Source organism: Theropithecus gelada, chromosome 12, assembly GCF_003255815.1.
Source record: "Theropithecus gelada isolate Dixy chromosome 12, Tgel_1.0, whole genome shotgun sequence".
Taxonomy (NCBI): Eukaryota; Metazoa; Chordata; class Mammalia; order Primates; family Cercopithecidae; genus Theropithecus; species Theropithecus gelada.
This window is the reverse complement of record NC_037680.1, coordinates 83,282,262-83,299,959: the sequence shown is the minus strand read 5'-3', so window position 1 is coordinate 83,299,959 and position 17,698 is coordinate 83,282,262. Positions and strand designations below refer to the sequence as shown.

Here is a 17,698-nt window from a genome sequence, read left to right as displayed (position 1 = left end):
GGGAGGCCGAGGCGGGTGGATCACTTGAGGTCAGGAGTTTGAGACCAGCCTGGCCAACATGGTGACACCCCATCTCTACTAAAAATATGAAAATTAGCCAGGCGTCGTAGCACATGCCTGTAATCCCAGCTACTCGGGAGGATGAGACAGGAGAATCACTTGAACCCAGGAAACAGAGGTTGCAGTGAGCTAAGATCGTGCCACTGCACTCCAGCCTGAATAACAGAGTGAGATACTATCTCAAAAAAAAAAAAGGTGTATATATCTAAAATATACATGATATTTTGATATACATAGTGAAATTATTACTATAGTCAATCAAATTAACATGTCTTATTTCTACCTCACAGTTACCTTTTGTGTAAGCGTGTGGCTTTAGCACCTAAAATCTACTCTGTTAGCAAATTCCATCATACAATATGACTGACCATAGCCCTCATGCTATTCATTCCATCTTGAGACTTACAGCCTACATAACTGCAACTTTGTACCATCTGACCTACATCTCTCCAACCCACCACCTCACTCCCACCCCTCCACCTCCTGCACCTGCTAACCACTGTTGTGTTTCTATTAGGTTGGTGCAGAAGTATTTGTGGTTTTCGACATTACTTTCAATGGCAAACACCGCAATTGCTTTTGCACCAACTTAAATACATATTTGACTTTTTTAGATTCTACACATAAATGAGGTCACAGAACATTCTCCTTTCTGTGTCTGGCTTATTTCAACACACACACACACACACACACACACACACAAACACATGTGCATACAATGGAATAGCATTCAGCCTTAAAAAAGGAGATCCTGGCATTTGCCAAATATGGGTGGACCTGAAGGACATTATGCTATACAGTAAAACCATATTTGTTTAATGAATGAGCAGGAATGGCTTATTCATGAGCATATGTGACAAGACCAATCTTAAAGGATTCTTGTTTGATGAAGAGGGTGGGTAAATTCTTATTCCCCACCTGGGTTTTTTGTTATCATTTAGATATCATAAAGGTTGTTTAGAAATCATAAAGTTTACCTTTTTAGGTATGCAATTCAGTGTTTTTCTTAGCATATTCACAGAGTTGTATAACTATCCCTACTATCTAGTTTCAGAATAGTCTCATCACCTCAGAAGAAAAGTCCTGTACTCATTAGCAATCAATCCCCATTTCTCCTCCCCTGCACTCCACCAGGCCCTGGCAATCATGAACCTACTTTCAGTTCCTTTGAATTTGCCTATTCTGGACATTTCAAATGAACAGAAGCATATCATATGCGCCCCTTCGTATATGGCTTGTTTTACTTAGCATAATGTTTACAAGGTTTATCTATGGTGTAATATGTATCAGTACTTCATTCCTTTTATGACTGAATAGCAATTCCACTATGTGAATATGCCACATTTCCTTTATTCCTTCATCAACTGAAGGACATTTAGGGTGTTTCCACCTTTTGGCTACTACGAATAATGCTATGAACATTTATGTACAAGTTTCTTTGTGGACATATATATTTAATTCACTTGAGTATATGCCTGGGAGTAGAACTGCTGCATGATATGGTAATTCTTTGTTGAACTTTTTGAGGAACTGCCAAACTGTTCTGCCAAGCAGCCACACAACATTTTACATTCCCACAACCTGTGTATGAGGGTTCCAATCTCTCCACAGTCTCGACAGCACTGGTTATTGTCCATCATTTTTATTACAGCCATCCTCGTGGGTATGAATTGGTGCCCACCCAAGTTTAAAACTAAATGAGAGAGTCACATAGAAATGAAACATAAAAATGTCACCTTCATTTATTATAGAGCTATACTGGAGGAGAGGATTAGTTGAGAATCTAATAGGCCTGCTAATGCTGCACCCAGGAGTTAGCTAGCCTTACCCATCCAGGCAGAGACAATGTGGGACAACTCAACGCCCCCCGCCACACACACACACACGGGGGTGGCCACAGTACAATTCAGAGAAGAGAAAGGTAGAGAGAATGTATTCTTCCTGTAGGAAGGTGGATCCTATTTAAAAAAAAAAAAAACAAAAAACAAAAAACAGGGGAGGGAGGAATTGGCTGCACAGACATACTTTCCCAGCAGTCAAACTGCTCTTCCTTCCCTGAGCAAGAATGAGCAAGGGAATAGGAAGAAGCCAAGGTGAGAAAATAGACCTAGGAAAAGACGCTTTCCCCACCTAATAATGATAGTAATAAGGTAGAGGGAAGTTGGGATGGAGGCACTTCATCTATTTATTCATCATGACTGCTGGTCAGGTAGTAGTTCCTTTTATAAGCAGAAGGGAAATCAAAGTATTAGTAAGCACTTACAAATATGTATTAGCAGCTCACCAAAAAAGATCTAACAGAAATATGTTAATTTTGAAAAGTACTTTCATAGTGTTATATTGATGCTTACACTTTTATAAGAACTGAAATGCTAAAAATTAACTTATTTAAATAGGCTCATCAGCAAAGTTGGTCAATAAATATATAGTACTTGAAATATGCTAAGAAGGTGAATCTTAAATGTTCTCACTACAAAAAAAGACATAACTATGTGAGGTGATGGGTATGTTCATTAGCTCGAGTGTGGTGACAATTTCACAATGTATAAACATATCAACATGATGTTTTGTATAATACATACAATTCCTATATATACAGTTTAAGTTATATACCTTAAATATATGCAATTTCTATTTTTCAATCATACCTCATTAAAGCTAGGGACAAAAAAGGAAACTAGTCATAAAGGCCCACCTATTATACGATTTCATTTATGTCCAGAATAGGCAAATCTATTGAGATAGGAAGTATTAATAGATTAGTGGTTATCTACAGTTGGTAAAAGAGAGACTGCAACTGTTAACAGGCTGTGTAAGGTTTCTTTATGGAACGATGAAAATATTCTAAAATTAGATTATGTTGATGGATGCACAAGTCTGTAGATATACTAAAAACAATTATATGCTTTATGATATATAAGTTATATCCCAATAAATTTGTTAATAAAATAAGAAAAGTAAATAAATTATCTTTAAAGTTGTAAAAAAAATCAACAAAATAGTTGTATTATATATTATGTGCAAAGCACTGTAGGAACTTAAACAAAGGCTATTGCTCCATCAAGCGCAGAACAAAAGTTCTTCCTTATTCACAGATTGATAGCCAGCATTCATATTACACGCTTCTTTTTTACCTCTCCAGCTCCTATATTTGCTTCACATGGAAAGAAGCACTTTTAACCCACATGCATGCAATAAAAGTAAAAGCCAAGACATTAATCTTTTCTTAGTGAGAAGTAAGAATGAGGGAGGGGCTTGGTAGTGGTGAAATGGGAGAACCTAGGCAACCCTCTTTTCAAAGTGCGGTTGCAACTAATTCCTGGGATACTGTCAATATCTACCTTCATATTTAACTTCACAGCCAAATAAGACTGTTCTTTAGTTATGTGGATAATACTGTGTGTCTACGTGTGTGTGTACAATGTGTGCATGTACTTTTCTCTAAACAATTTGAGATCTTTGAGCCGGGCATGGTGGCTCACGCCTGTAATCCCAGCACTTTGGGAGGCCGAGGCCGGTGAATCACGAGGTCAGCAGTTTGAGACCAGCCTGACCAACATGGTGAAACCCTGTCTCTGCTAAAAATACAAAAAAATTAGTCAGGCGTGGTGGCAGGCGCCTGTAATCTCAGCGACTTGGGAGGCTGAGGCAGGAGAATTGCTTGAAATCAGAAGGCGGATGTTGCAGTGAGCCAAGATTGCGCCACTGCACTCTAGCCTGGGCAATAAGAGCAAAACTCCATCTCAAAAATAAATAAATAAATAAATAAATAAATAAATAAACAATTTGAGATATTTGGGGGAAAAAAGGCTGCATTATGTGAAAGTAAGTTTAACCTAGTCATTCTTACATATTAATTTCCTTTTCTGGTACTCTGGACAAAGATTTTCTGAAACAGCATAAAAGACAATCTTCATGAAGTTTATTTACAAATGCATATATATATATATATATATATATGTAATGGTGGTGGGAATATGAATTTATACAAACTTTCAGAAAGAAAAATTGTTAATATATGTGAAGAGTGTTAAAAAATTGTACCAACTCTTTGACCCAGAAAATTCCTTTCTCAGAATTAACGCTGAAGCAATTATAAGGGATGTATTCAAAATGTATCTGGAAGGCCCTTCCCTTGAAGTTATTTGTATAGTGAAAGATTGGAAACAGTCAAAATGTCTATCACCATGGCATTTTTAAACAAATTATAACAAATGAATTAGAAATAATATGAAGTTTTTAAAAATTAAAGGTTTAGAAGATTACTTAATACATGCTAAAATATTTAAAATTTTGCTACATTTTTAAAATCTTGACATAAAATACTGTGCACCATATCAATACAGACACATAAAAAACAGACTTAATTCATTATCTATGAAGCACATAAGTTTGGGCATATGAGCTATTTGGAGAAAATGGGTCATGAAAGACAGAAAAGCAGTGAACACAAAAACAAACTGCAGTGAATACAATTTCTTTTGCTAGAGTTGAAATACCTTTTGTTTTAATTTTAGTTACAATTGATAACAGATTTGGAATATCTTATTAATTATAAGGTCTCCTTTTGGGACCTCAAATGACCTCTGGAGGCCAATTAGTTATTCTGTTTCTTTAAAAAAAAAAAAAAAAAAAAAACTAACTTAGTGCCTTAGTGAAAAGTTTGGATCAGGTTTCTGTGTCCTGCAAAGGTGGCTCATTTGCTGAGTCTATAAAGTTCCCTGCAATCTTGTCTACTCCAGGCTCATGATTCAGCATCCGCAGTGCTCAGGGCCCTGGCACAGCTGACAGAAGCTTCAGTTTGTACAAATGCCAGGAAGCTCGTTCCCGCGCTTGATTTAGCTTTTCTGCTCACTTTCCACAGCATTAACTTTTAGGGAGACTCAACAACCCCCAAGTGCAACCTAAGGCAAGAACTGACAACTAATGATACATGAAAGTTCTTAATCTGTGGCACAAAACCAAAGGCTGGAAAACACGTCCAATTACAATTTGGAATGTTATAAATCCTGAGACATGCCAGGGCCTCCTGGGCAGTATTTATAATGAAGGGCGCCTATAAATATTTGCTGAGAAGCCATCACACTGAAAATCCCAGTTACCTATACTGCGCAAGTCCACACATGGGAAAGGTGCTACTTTTATGTTGACATGTGTTAACAATCTAGGAAACAAACAAACAAACAAACAACAAATCTAGTGATGTTTCCCCACTGTTTCCTTTCCTGTGCCCCAGTATCCGGGACACCGGGGACACTGCTCAGGTTCAATGGCACTTGTTGACTCCCTAAAAGTCAGAGTTTCTTTCTGTAGCCATTCTGAGGATCTTCACCCTGACTGATGGAGGTCACTGTTTCTTACATACAAACCATCTCTCTCTCTCTCTCTCTCTTGCTTTAATCCAAATTCACTTGCTGTTTATTAATCCTTCCTGAAGACAAGAAATTTCATCTCCAAATGAAGGAATCAGATACCCAAGTACCCTCATATTCAATGTTCCATGGCCTTAAGCAGGCTTATTTGCCCTCTCTCTGCCTTAATTTCTTCCGTAGTACAGCAGGAATAATAACATTGACCTCACAGAATTGTTATGACGGTTAGAGAAAAAGTACTACCTAAATTTCACTTCCCCTGCCCTTCTTGGGCAGCAAAGTCATTTGCACTAAAGAATCATTCTAACAGCCCATCCAGTCTTCTAATCCAGATTCGATGGCCATGAGCCTCGTCCTTCTTTACTGACTACTTTCAGGTGCTGATATGGAACTGAATAGCTCTTTATACTATCACAAAAGGTACTGTATGTATAATAAAAACAATAAACATTTTTTGTCCTGAATACCTAATGTTATCTCAAACATTTGTACATTTTAATAAATTTCTCCTCACTAAAAATAGTATCATTGTAAAAGAGCACAGGTGATTTTACCGAGACAGACATCAAAACAATGCAGTGTGCACTGATCAACTCTATGACTGGTACACTTACACTAGAGAACTTGCCGACGCCAGTAACCGTACCTTAGAGTACTGTGGTTTCCCATTTTCGTAGTGAATCTCCACATAATCAGAAGACAACAAACCACTACAAAGGAAAGAAAATAGAGTGATTTCTGCGTCTAAGACACTTGGAGGTTTAAAAACAATCGGCTCAATAAATGAACGTGAGGGGCATGCAAATCACAAACAGCTGCAATCCATGGTTAGTACAGAAACAAAAACAGGTTATCATCAAGAGTCTCACACAGTATCCAGGAATAAATTACTCCCCAATCTATAGGGAAAAAAAGGCAAGACATAGACAATCTAACGGTGAACTCTTTTTATACACACTATTCAGGATCTGATTCATATGTTAATTAATATGCAAGTAACACGAGGAGACAGATCCTATAAAAACTCCACAATTATGCCGTAAACCGCTGGAATGTCATAAAACGTAATCACCAAGGAAGAGTGTAAAGCAAAAGTCAGCAAATGTTTTCTATAAAGGCCAGGGAGTAGATATTTCAGGTTTTGTGGGCCATGCGGTCTCCACTACACTACTCAGCTCAGCCATTATATTTCAAAAGCAGCCACGGGCAATATGTAAACAAATGAGCATGGCTGTATTCCAACAAAACTGTATGGACACTGAAATTGGAATTTCACATAATTTTTATGTGTCATGGAATATTATCCTTCTTTTGATTTTTTTCGACTATTAAAAATACATAAAACAAGGCTGGGCATGGTGGCTCACACCTGTAATCCCAGGGAGGTAGAGGTCTCAAAAAAAAAAACAACCTAGTTCAGCCCCATATTAGTGGTGTGACCCTGGGCAAGTTCCCCAACTTGTATGTCAAATCAGGATGGTCAAGAATGTGAATCTCATAGAACACTGTGAGGATTAAAGGAAACCATGAATATGCAGTACTTAGCTCAGACTATGCAGTACTGGGCTAAGAAATGCAGTACTTAGCCTAGTACTTAGTACAGACTAAGTACTAGTATGCTGAGTAGGTACACATAAATGGGCACTGTGGTGGTCACTATTTTAACTCAACTTCTTAAAACATATTTCTCCCTCTACAACGTGGAAATATAAAATATGTGCCTCCTGAAGAGCACTGCATTATTAGGGCATCTAGGTTCCTGTTTGGGCTCTACCACTAGGAATAATGACAAGTGATAACTCGCATTTGCTGACCACTTACTATGGCACAGGTACTATTATAAGGACTATAATGGTATTAACTCATTTAATCATAATGGGAACTGAAGGACAGGAGTAGGTCCCACTCTGAGTCAGCTGTATGCCCTAAACTTGGGTCTTTATTTCTTCTTACGTAAAAATGAAGGTCTAAAGCAGAAGATTCCTCAGCTCCTGCCCTACTCTGCTATTCTGATCTTCTATAATCTTGCCTCATAGTAGGTTTTCTTGTTAGGAAACCATGACACTACTTCTTTAGCTGAAGAATGCGAGGACTCAATGATTTTGCATCACTTTGAGAGCTGCATCTGATGCATTCTAAAAATGATTCAGTGAAGAGGGCTGGAAAGGGGTGTAAAGCACCAGTCAACAGAGTAACTGGGGGCCTCCTGGGTATGTCCAGCATAGTGCCCTGTGTCTGCTAATGGACAACCTTTCCAACACAGAAAGGAAGTCAATGCTTAAACTTTAAACATGCTTCCCATTAAAATCACAAATCAAATGTGTATTGAAGGATAATTCCACTCTTGAAACTACATTGTGGTATGTCTACTCATTCCCTTTAAAAAACCTCAGATAGTAAAAGTAATGACAATTACTGAACTCTGTATACATGGGGAATATCTCACAGGGTGCAGAAACTTCTTTCACTGCTAGTTAATTAAGTTGGCTACCAGCACTGTGATATACAGACAGAGCTGGTGATGGTACCATTCTTCTGTGGAAAGCTTCTGCAACACCAGGAGGCAGAGAGGTCTCCCTAACTGCATTCTAACTGTGTCTCTCTACAGGTAATTTATTATTTTCAACCACACAATTATTGGAGCATGTCTAAGAGTTGGAAACAATGTTATTTTAATTTTGCCTGTAATTACAGGGGCAGAGAACTGCATTCTAACCATGAATTCTCAAATCGGATAAAGTCACTTTAATTATCCTATTTCCCTCTTTTTAAGGGTCTCTTTTTCTCATGAACATACCTATTTCTAGTATCTCTGGCATTTTAGAATCTTAAAGATGAAAAACAGCTACTTTTCAGGAGGTCTATGGCAAACACTGAGACAAATACACCACCATATGCCCCTCCTCACCATGCCAGTCCACTCTTCTACTTCCTATAAATAGCACACAACCCCATTTACTCCATCCTTTCCTTCTGTCTGACCACAGCTAGCCTCCCTTGAAACTAATTCTTCCACTCATCACAGTATCCCTAGCACCTGGCATAATGCCTAATGCATAGCAGGCCCTTAATCAATATCTGCTGAATGAGCGAACTTCTACCAACACCTGCTATATGGGCTTGGAAACAGGATGAAGAATGCAACTCTTGAATTGAAACTAAGCAAAATCAGCACAAACATGCAAGACTGATCACCTCACTCAAAAATATTATTTTGTAATTTCCTTGAGAGTGAATTACATCAACTGAAATGTAACCTAATTAATTATAAACGTCTTGAAATAATATTGAAATGTAATTTTTGATGATGGACAAAAAACACTGAAAAGGGAGAAGGGAACAGTTGATTGTGCAGTGGTGTGTCTCCAGCCCCATCCAGCCGAGAAGGAAAAGGTAATCTACATCTCCATATGCCTGAAGATGAGTTGTCCTTTCCTCTACCTCTGCTCTCTGTAGTCCTAATACAATTTCCTGTTGGAAACAGAATGTTCTGAAATGCTAATACTCATCTGTTTAGCAATTGTGGACCCAAACATAAACTGGCATTTAACTCTGTTGATCAGCCAATTGGATGTTTGGTTCTGAAGACGCTAATAACTTGTGGGCAAACTCTGAACATCCTAAGTTCTAAAATAAACATCTTTTTTCAATTACTGAAGCTACAGAAAAGCTGTATTCTGTGGCTACTCCCATGCTTCTCACGCAGGTTATCTGTTGAAAGAGGAGTGACCTTTATAAGTAAATGGATAAACGTAGGATGGAAGTTAAAAGCCAGTGAAAGAGAGTGGAAGAACTAGAACAAGGAAACTCTTGAACCCACTCACTCTGCACCTTCATGGTGAATCTGCACCACCAAAGTAGTGACTCTAGAATCAGACTAAATATGATTTTACTCAAAATATGAAGAACATGTAAGAGCAGGAGAATATAAAACTATTGAAACATGACAAATGAGCCAAGAATCAGGTCAATGAAGGAACTGTGGCAGAAATAATGCTGTGTGTCCACCAAATGCTATTTCATTTTCCCCTTCCTGGCATCCTGATAAGACCACATTTTGCAGCTTCTGCAGCAGTTAGGTTAGGGCCAAGACAATGGATCATGGCTAATGAGAGATGAAGGAAGTGATGTCTGCCCTTCTACTGTGACCACTAAAATCCCTGCAGGATTATCTAAGCCCTCTCTTTCATGGCAACCCTGGGAGCCACATACTCCAGATGGCATAACTGAAATATGAATGCAGCCTAGACCCTTTCATCATGATTTGGAGAAGAGCTGCCTAAAAGAGCTGCTCAACTTGCCCTAGATCACAGTGTGGGGAAGAGATAACATTTTAGAGTGTTGAAGTCTCAGATTTCATGTTTGTCACTGAAACACTGTCTAAACTATCCTAATTTCAGGATTTATCACAAATCTATCTTTTAGAAATCTATGTTCAAAGAATTCCACAATTATCAGGAAATACACAAATAGAGCTGCTATTATATTTAGGAATTGGAAATTCACAAAAAGAGATTTACCTCAGGAAGGTTTTGTGTGTATGTGTATAGACGTGTGTATATGTGTGTATTTGCTGGAATCCTTGAACATGAGATTCATATTTCTAATGTAAGTAGACACATAAATAGCCATATGGTCAAAACTCCCAAAAGTTTGTATCTTCCATTACAAAGAAGTTCCATATGGAGAAGCCAAGAATTCTAATAATTGGAAAAGTTAGGTACCAAGATTCCCTAGTACCTATGAAAGCTATTAACCAAGAAGGGTAGATTCCAGGTTTTTTGGAAAATAACTTTAACCCCTTAATTTAAACAAAGAACCGGCTGGGTACGGTGGCTCATGCCTATAATCCCAGCACTTTGGGAGGCTGAAGCAGGTGGATCACAGGGTCAGGAGTTTGAGACCAGCCTGGCCAACATGCTAAAACCCTATCTCTATTAAAAATACAAAAATTAGCTGGGTGTGGTGGTGCACATCTGTAATTCCAGCTACTCAGGAGGCTGAGGCAGGAGAACTGCTTGAACCCATGAGGCAGAGGTTGCAGTGAGCCGAGATCGCGCCACTGCATTCCAGCCTGGGCGACAGAGCAAGACTCTATTTCAGAAAAAAAAACAAACAAACAAACAAAAATGCTTCTCTTTGGAGCAATTCTGGTCAGGGAAGTTTAGGGGTGGGCTGATCAAAGAAAACAATTGCTCAGAACAAAACAACGTGGCCAACCACGCCTTGGGCTATGAGGAAGACTACTAGAAAAGACATACATTGGACCACAAAGGAAATCATTTTCTCTACATGACTTAAAATCATTTACTTCATTGTAAAAAGTGTATGAACTAGAATTCCTTTCTAGTTCTAAAATCTATATTCTCTGAAATTTTGTATTAAGCACTCAGTTTAATTCTAACTAGGAAATTGAGTGAGCTGCTGAGAATAAGCTTGTCTGAAGGAACCCAGAGGCCCACACAGCATTTCTTCACCAGCAGAACTAGGTAAAAAAAAAAAAGTCTAGAAGAACAGCAGCAAGCACCAAAACCTAGCAACTGGATGGCCATATAATTTATCATCCAAACTGGGGCATTTCTGGAAAAGAAAAGAGGCATATTAATCATTGTTCCAGGACAACACACACACATAAACCAGGAAGGGCTGTCCTAGGAAAACTGGGGCATATGGTCACCCTACCAAAAGGCACCAAAAGGCCAAATTTAAGGTATACACTTGGAGTTCTACATGGAAGGTCAGGTTGGTCTACAAGGTAGAAAATACTCAAAAGCTGAGATTCTAGTAAGCAAGCAGTCTGTGAGTATGTCTTCTCCTCCAGTTGCTTTTGGGTTCTGTCATCATGTTTCACACAGCCACTGATATGGTTTGGCTGTGTCCCCACCCAAATCTCATCTTGAATTGTAGTTCCCATAATTCCCACATGTTGTGGGGGGAACCCGGTGGGAGATCACTGAATCATGGCGGGCAGTTCCCCGATACTGTTCTCATGGTAGTGAATAAGTCTCACAAGATCTGATGTTTTATAAGGGGAAACCCCTTTCAACTGGCTCACATTCTCTCTTGTCTGCCACCATGTAAGATGTGCCTTTCTCCTTCCACCATGATTGTGAGGATTCCCCAGCCAGGTGGAACTGTGAGTCCATTAAACCTCTTTTTCTTTATAAATTACCCAGTCTTAGGTATGTCTTTATCAGCAGTGTGAAAATGGACTAATACAACCACTGTTTTAGGAAAGCCTTGAGTAGGTGCTTTAGGCTCTCTCAGTGCACAACATCAGTAGGCAGATCTGGGCAAGAGGACTCAGCAGTGTAAGATGGAGAAGTCAGGAAGCTATGAGATCACATTCACTGTAAGACACTGAACTTGTCAGGTGGTGACCAGTCATGCACCTTGCCATACATCTTTGTTCCTAAGTTAACAGTAGCACAAATACCCTAATTCAAATCTCAGTAGTAAAACATGTAAGTTACTTCCATATGTGTTCAAATTGGAACTGGAACAGAAGTTAAACAAACAGTAGAAAAATTAAATGATATCTAGAAAAGGAGTACCACAGATGCTCATATTTCTCATGCAAAGTCAGTCATCTGATTATCTTCTGCTTGACAGTGCTTAACTTCTCAGTATTGGGAACCCTAATCACACCCAAATGAGCCCTGACATTCATCCAAGAAGTCTCCTACCACCCCTTCCCTCCAGGTCCACATTTTATTCATTTAATGACAACCAATGCTGTCACTGTGGAGACCCTCAACTTCATGGAGCCTCGAGCATAGTGACACTGTTATGCCCAAGGCTCCATGAAGCCACAGTGAAGCACCGCGCCCGCTACCTCTTTCCATTAGAAGCTTCTCTGTTTTGTCCTTTTATATACTTAAGATATTTTAAATTCACGAGATAATTACTGTAAGTGGTAATGAAGACAGACACAGAATGTAAACTCAATATATTCATATAAACATAAGCTTGTAACCTATGATTATGCTTGCGCTTATATCGCTTTTCTTTTTTCTTTTTGTAACAGAAGACTTTAAAAGTATAACAATTTTTCAACCATTACTTTCCTAAAGTTTTAAAAATTTAGACTCATACCACCTAAAATAGTTTTTATACCAAAAGTTGTTTCAGCTAAAAAATATATACTCCTTTGAGTGTAAACAATACAGTAAGACTTTTAAGCTACGTTAAAAGATCAAGAACATGGAGAGGCTGGGATTTAAGCATATAGCAATGATATATTAAGTGGGTGAAAATAATTATAGGTTGCATAGAGGCTTTGTGTTAAGTCAGACAAAGATGGCATACCAGGCAAGGGCTGGCAAGTGTGGGCATATTTCATAGGAACAGAACTGCAGGCAGAGAATGTTCCTAGCATGAATAGGGTGTAGAGGTTTTTCTTTGGGTAACAAGAGAAATTTAATGAGCTCCTAAACCACATGAGAAATTGCAGTGGAAATGTAAATGTGTAGGTACTCCTGCATCTCAGGTAATGGTCCCATTAACCATAATGAAGTTTAGAAAACCCTAGTATAATAAGGACAAGAAACATAGGCAGGCCTGCAAGCCAATTGTAGAGTGGAGAAAGGAGGAGTTAGGAGACTTGAGGTGATATAAAAGCTGAGAACCCTTACTCAGCTGGCTTGATCAGCCGATAAAAGCCAGTGAGAGTTCCCTTCTGAGCGGGGTGGTATCAGAAGAAAAATCTTTAAATAAAAAATGAAAGATGTTTCATTTCTTCCCCTTAACTTAAAGCCCGACCATATGAAGTGGATAACACATTACTAGTTGTGGCTACCAGTGTCTTTCCAAGTTTCCAGTAATTTTGAGATTCCTTTATGACAGAATCATGGTTACTTTCACAATGTAGTTTTACCCCCGTATGTCATAAAACCCAAAAAAAAAAAAAAATTAAACACAAGGAAAACTGGATCCAAATTAAAAAGGCATATCTTCTGCACATAGTTACACATCACTGAAATGCTATGATGAACAAATTTCAAAGCTAATAATGAACATAGTTGGTGAATATTGCTAATCCAGCTTATTTTCTGATACATCCAATATTTATTAACATAACTACAAAGCAAGCATCACACATAGTGAAATTGCAGAGAACAGAAGAGGATCCATGATCACCCTCGCCTTCTGGTAACCTTGTACAGAAGAAACTACTCTCTTCCAAGTCCAGTTTTTGCCACATTCTAGGAAAATAACTCTTTTCATTTTTAACTTTTTTCATTCTTTACTTTTTTCATTTTTCATTCTATACAGAAAAACTGCACATCTGTTTATATGGTGTTCTATTCTTCCTAGGTATATATAAAATAGCCAAAAGAATAAAAAAGAAACCAAGAGAAAAACTATCAGAAATAATAACAGTTAGTAAGGTGGCTGGTTACAAGATAAATATGCAAAAACAAAATACATTTCTACATGTACAACCAACAAAAAAAATCTAAAAATAATCTAGGTGGAAAAATTTCTACTAACAACAAATTTTATATGTGTACAAATATAGTTGGATTTATTTATATATGTATAATGTATACAGAGATATATGTATATGAATATACATACATATTTACATACATATATAACCTATTAATAAACTTGGATTTAAATAAACATGAAGAAATATGTATACAACATGTAACTCGTGAAAAAAAGAAAAGAAATATTCATGGTGATCAATCACATACCAACCTACAGCTGCACTAGCAATAAAATACCTGTAAATTAAAATCATGAAAGAGATCATTTTCCCCCATCACTTTAGAAAATAAAAATGAATGACAGTAGCCACTGCTGACAAGGATGTAGGAAAACTGGCAAGCAGAGGGCAATTTGGCAATAGGTATCAAAAGCCCTGAAAGCATGTTCACCCTTTATTCCACAAGTTCCACTCATAAGGGTTTCCTGAGGAAATGGCTAGACAAAAACAATAACATGCATGATGTAGGTGACAGTAGCTTTCTAGTGCTTTCACAGACACTTTGAAAGACGTTCACAACATCATTCAATGAGAAGAAAAGTAAAAGAACACTATGCTTGGCAACTTTTTAGGAGTATGTTTATATGTACACATTCACATACAGAAAAATGTCTGAAAAGGTGTATACCAAATATAGCACTGGGCTACTGTTTCCTGCAGAACTTTCAATAGTTTTTATTTTCTTTCTTTTGCTTAACTGTATTACCTAAAATTTTTACAATGAATGTATACTGCCATTTTAAGAAAAAACCATAATACAAGCTACATTTTTAAGGGAAAAGAAGCATAGCTCCTTTAATAAAGGAATTATTTAATTAAGGATTAAGTTCGGGTCCAGGAAATGCCGGGAACCACAGAAATTTACAATATCACCACCTACCACGCAGGGAGCAGCAGCTGGCCAGGCTTTCCCTACATCCCCTAAACTCAATGAGACGGATGTTCGCTGAACATCCGCTGGTGGGAGTAGATGAAGACAAAAAGAGAAACAAAATGCCTCTCACCCTCAAGGTGATTATAATCTCATTGCTAAGATACGCCAAGGCAGCATTTAGCCTACGACCATAAATAACAAACAAAGCATCAAGCAGCCCTCAAGGAGAAAATTAATTTCAATTAATATGATCAGGGAACCCTTTAGTGAAGAAGCAGGGCTTAGGCAGTCTCTATGATACAATTTGGACAGGGAAATATTGGCAGGAAAGAGAAGATCCTATAGACAGGGGCCACTGTGTACAAATCCATGAAAACAGGAAAAGGCAAAGAGGCATATTCAAGGAAGAGCTAAAAGTCCAGTTGAGCTGGGGCATCAGTGATATGGGGCAACAGTATTGAAAAGGTGGGCTTAGAAACAGTGATCCACAGGCTTAAGCAAGGGGTAGGACTTTCTTGTCTTTTTTTTTTTGAGACGGAGTCTCTCTCTGTCACCCAGGCTGGAGTGCAGTGGCGCGACCTCGGCTCCCTGCAAGCTCCGCCTCCCGAGTTCACGCCATTCTCCCGCCTCAGCCTCCGGAGGAGCTGGGACTACAGGCGCCCGCCACCGCGTCCGGTTAATTTTTTGTATTTTTAGTAGAGACGGGGTTTCACCGTGTTAGCCAGGATGGTCTCCATGTCCTGACCTCGTGATCCACCCGCCTCGGCCTCCCAAAGCGCTGGGATTACAGGCGTGAGCCACCAGGCCCGGCCTAGGACTTTCAAAGGAAAGGGAACTCTAGGACCAGAACTCAGAACTTGAAAGGCTATTTTATAAAGACTGAAAGCAAGCAGAAGCTGGAAAGACTTCAGGGCCTGGGAAGGGCTGAACACAGATAAGATTCTTTTACTGGGTCAATTAGAGCCATCAGCAAAGTAATTAATGTTAGCAGCAGGAGAGAACGGCAAGAAACCAGCAAAGACATTAAGGAGCAGCCTCTCCGCATATGAAAACATGTGGCTTTAACTGTCCTCCACTCATTCAATTAACGGCCAAAGAGACTGAGTGAGAGAAAAAAACAAAAATATGAAAATTAAAGCAATGATTAACAAAGATAAAGGTTTTTACCTAAATGTTGCCATTTCTTTAAATTATTTCACTGTAAATTATATATGTTCGTCCTAAAATTTATTATGTAAATGCTAATGTGTACTTTGCAATTTTACACTGCTTTAATAAAGGAAGAGTAAGATTTTTGTAGAACAACTACTATTGTCTTTTGTGTGCTCTCCTTCTCTCTTTTTGTCCTACCTAGAAGCCCAACTCTTGATTTCTACTGCATCACCAAAACCTGAACCTGGAATATATCTACTGGCTGAACTGAGACAGGGGGCCTCTGTAGAGCAAATCCCCAAGAGACAGACCAAGGGCACGTCTGCACAGCCCTGTAAAGTAAAAGGCATCTGAAGTTGTCACCCTTGATTTCTCTGTACTATACAGAAAACAATATTCTGTGCAATCATGGTAACCTTCATACATATAACACAGGAATGTTTAGAGGTGATAATCTTGGTCCTTTTTATTTTTTATTTTTTGAGACAGGCTCTTGCTCTGTTACCCAGGCTAGAAGGCAGTGGAAATAGCATGACTCACAGCAGCCTCGACCTCCCAGGTTCAAGTAATTCTCCCACCATGGCCTCCCGAGTAGCTGGGGACCAAGGGCATGTGCCACCATGCGTGGCTCATATTTTTTATTTTTTTGTAGAGATGGAGTCTCACTATCCTCCCCAGGCTGGTCTCCAACTCCTAGGCTCAAGTAATCCTCTCTCCTTGGCTTCCCAAAGTGCTGGTATTAGAAGCATGAGCCACCTTATCAGGCTGGTTCTTCTTAAATAGTAGATACGCTTAAGTAATTGTCACAATGCAGCAATTAGAAACATGCTTCTACAGTAATCTCAAACCATTATGGTAGATAAGAACATAACCTAGCAAGAAGAGGAAGAGAACAGAGAATTTTTAATGCTTTCTTCATGTGGGTACAAGACGATTATCATACAAAATGGCACCTATTTTTTTAAATTGCCATTTAGAAAAAGTACCTTCAAATAAGCCCACCTTCTGAGCACATTTCATGGCATCACAAAAATTACTCATTGGGACTTCCAATGTTTAAAAAAAGTCATGATTTACCTAAAGTACAACTAATTTCTCTAACACAATTTTCATTCTTCTGAATTATGTACCATTTAAAAATAATAACAAGCTAAGATACCTCTGAAAATTACAGAATTTATTGGAAAAACTACCAGTCATTTGTAACTTCTTTGGAAAGGAGAATTCTTTCAGCTAGTGTGAACTTTCAGATTCAGTGTGGTTTACGAAAGTGCTAACTGGCCCTTTTTCACTGTGCTCACTGTCATATCCCCAGTCACGGGGAATGCCTGCACTAAACAGGCACCCAGGAGCTGACCATCTCTGAGGTCTCAGAGAAGTAACTAACATTGTAAGACTAGTCTTCTCCCTTACAAAAACCAAGAATGTTGAATTATAGGGTCTCTAAGGAAACTTCTAAGTCTAAGAGTGAATATGAGTATGACTGTCATCATCTCCTACCCTAATTATACACCTATGATAAACTGGAAGTTGAGGACTATTAACACACACATCTATTTGATAATTTCATCAATTTGATACATGCTTTGTCAAATAATCAGCTATTGCATACTGGGATGACTTCAGGCCCATCTCTTTCAGAAGGTGCTGAAAGAACAGTTCCATTCATATTGCCTATATGCTGTAAGGAGCTGCTGAATTTTTCTTCTAATTCTACGTATTTCTATGTACCTCAATTAAAAGACT

At 38.5% G+C, this 17,698-nt stretch overlaps 1 protein-coding gene across 1 annotated transcript in view; it reads right to left on the bottom strand.

Annotated features, from left to right (window-relative positions):
* Positions 1-17,698, bottom strand: part of ADAM23 (ADAM metallopeptidase domain 23) — a 172,136-nt gene that overhangs the window by 83,963 nt on the left and 70,475 nt on the right. The window contains exon 4 of the mRNA XM_025405513.1: positions 6,079-6,142. Within this exon, the coding sequence (XP_025261298.1) occupies positions 6,079-6,142 (64 nt within the window). The remainder of the gene's footprint in view (positions 1-6,078; positions 6,143-17,698) is intronic.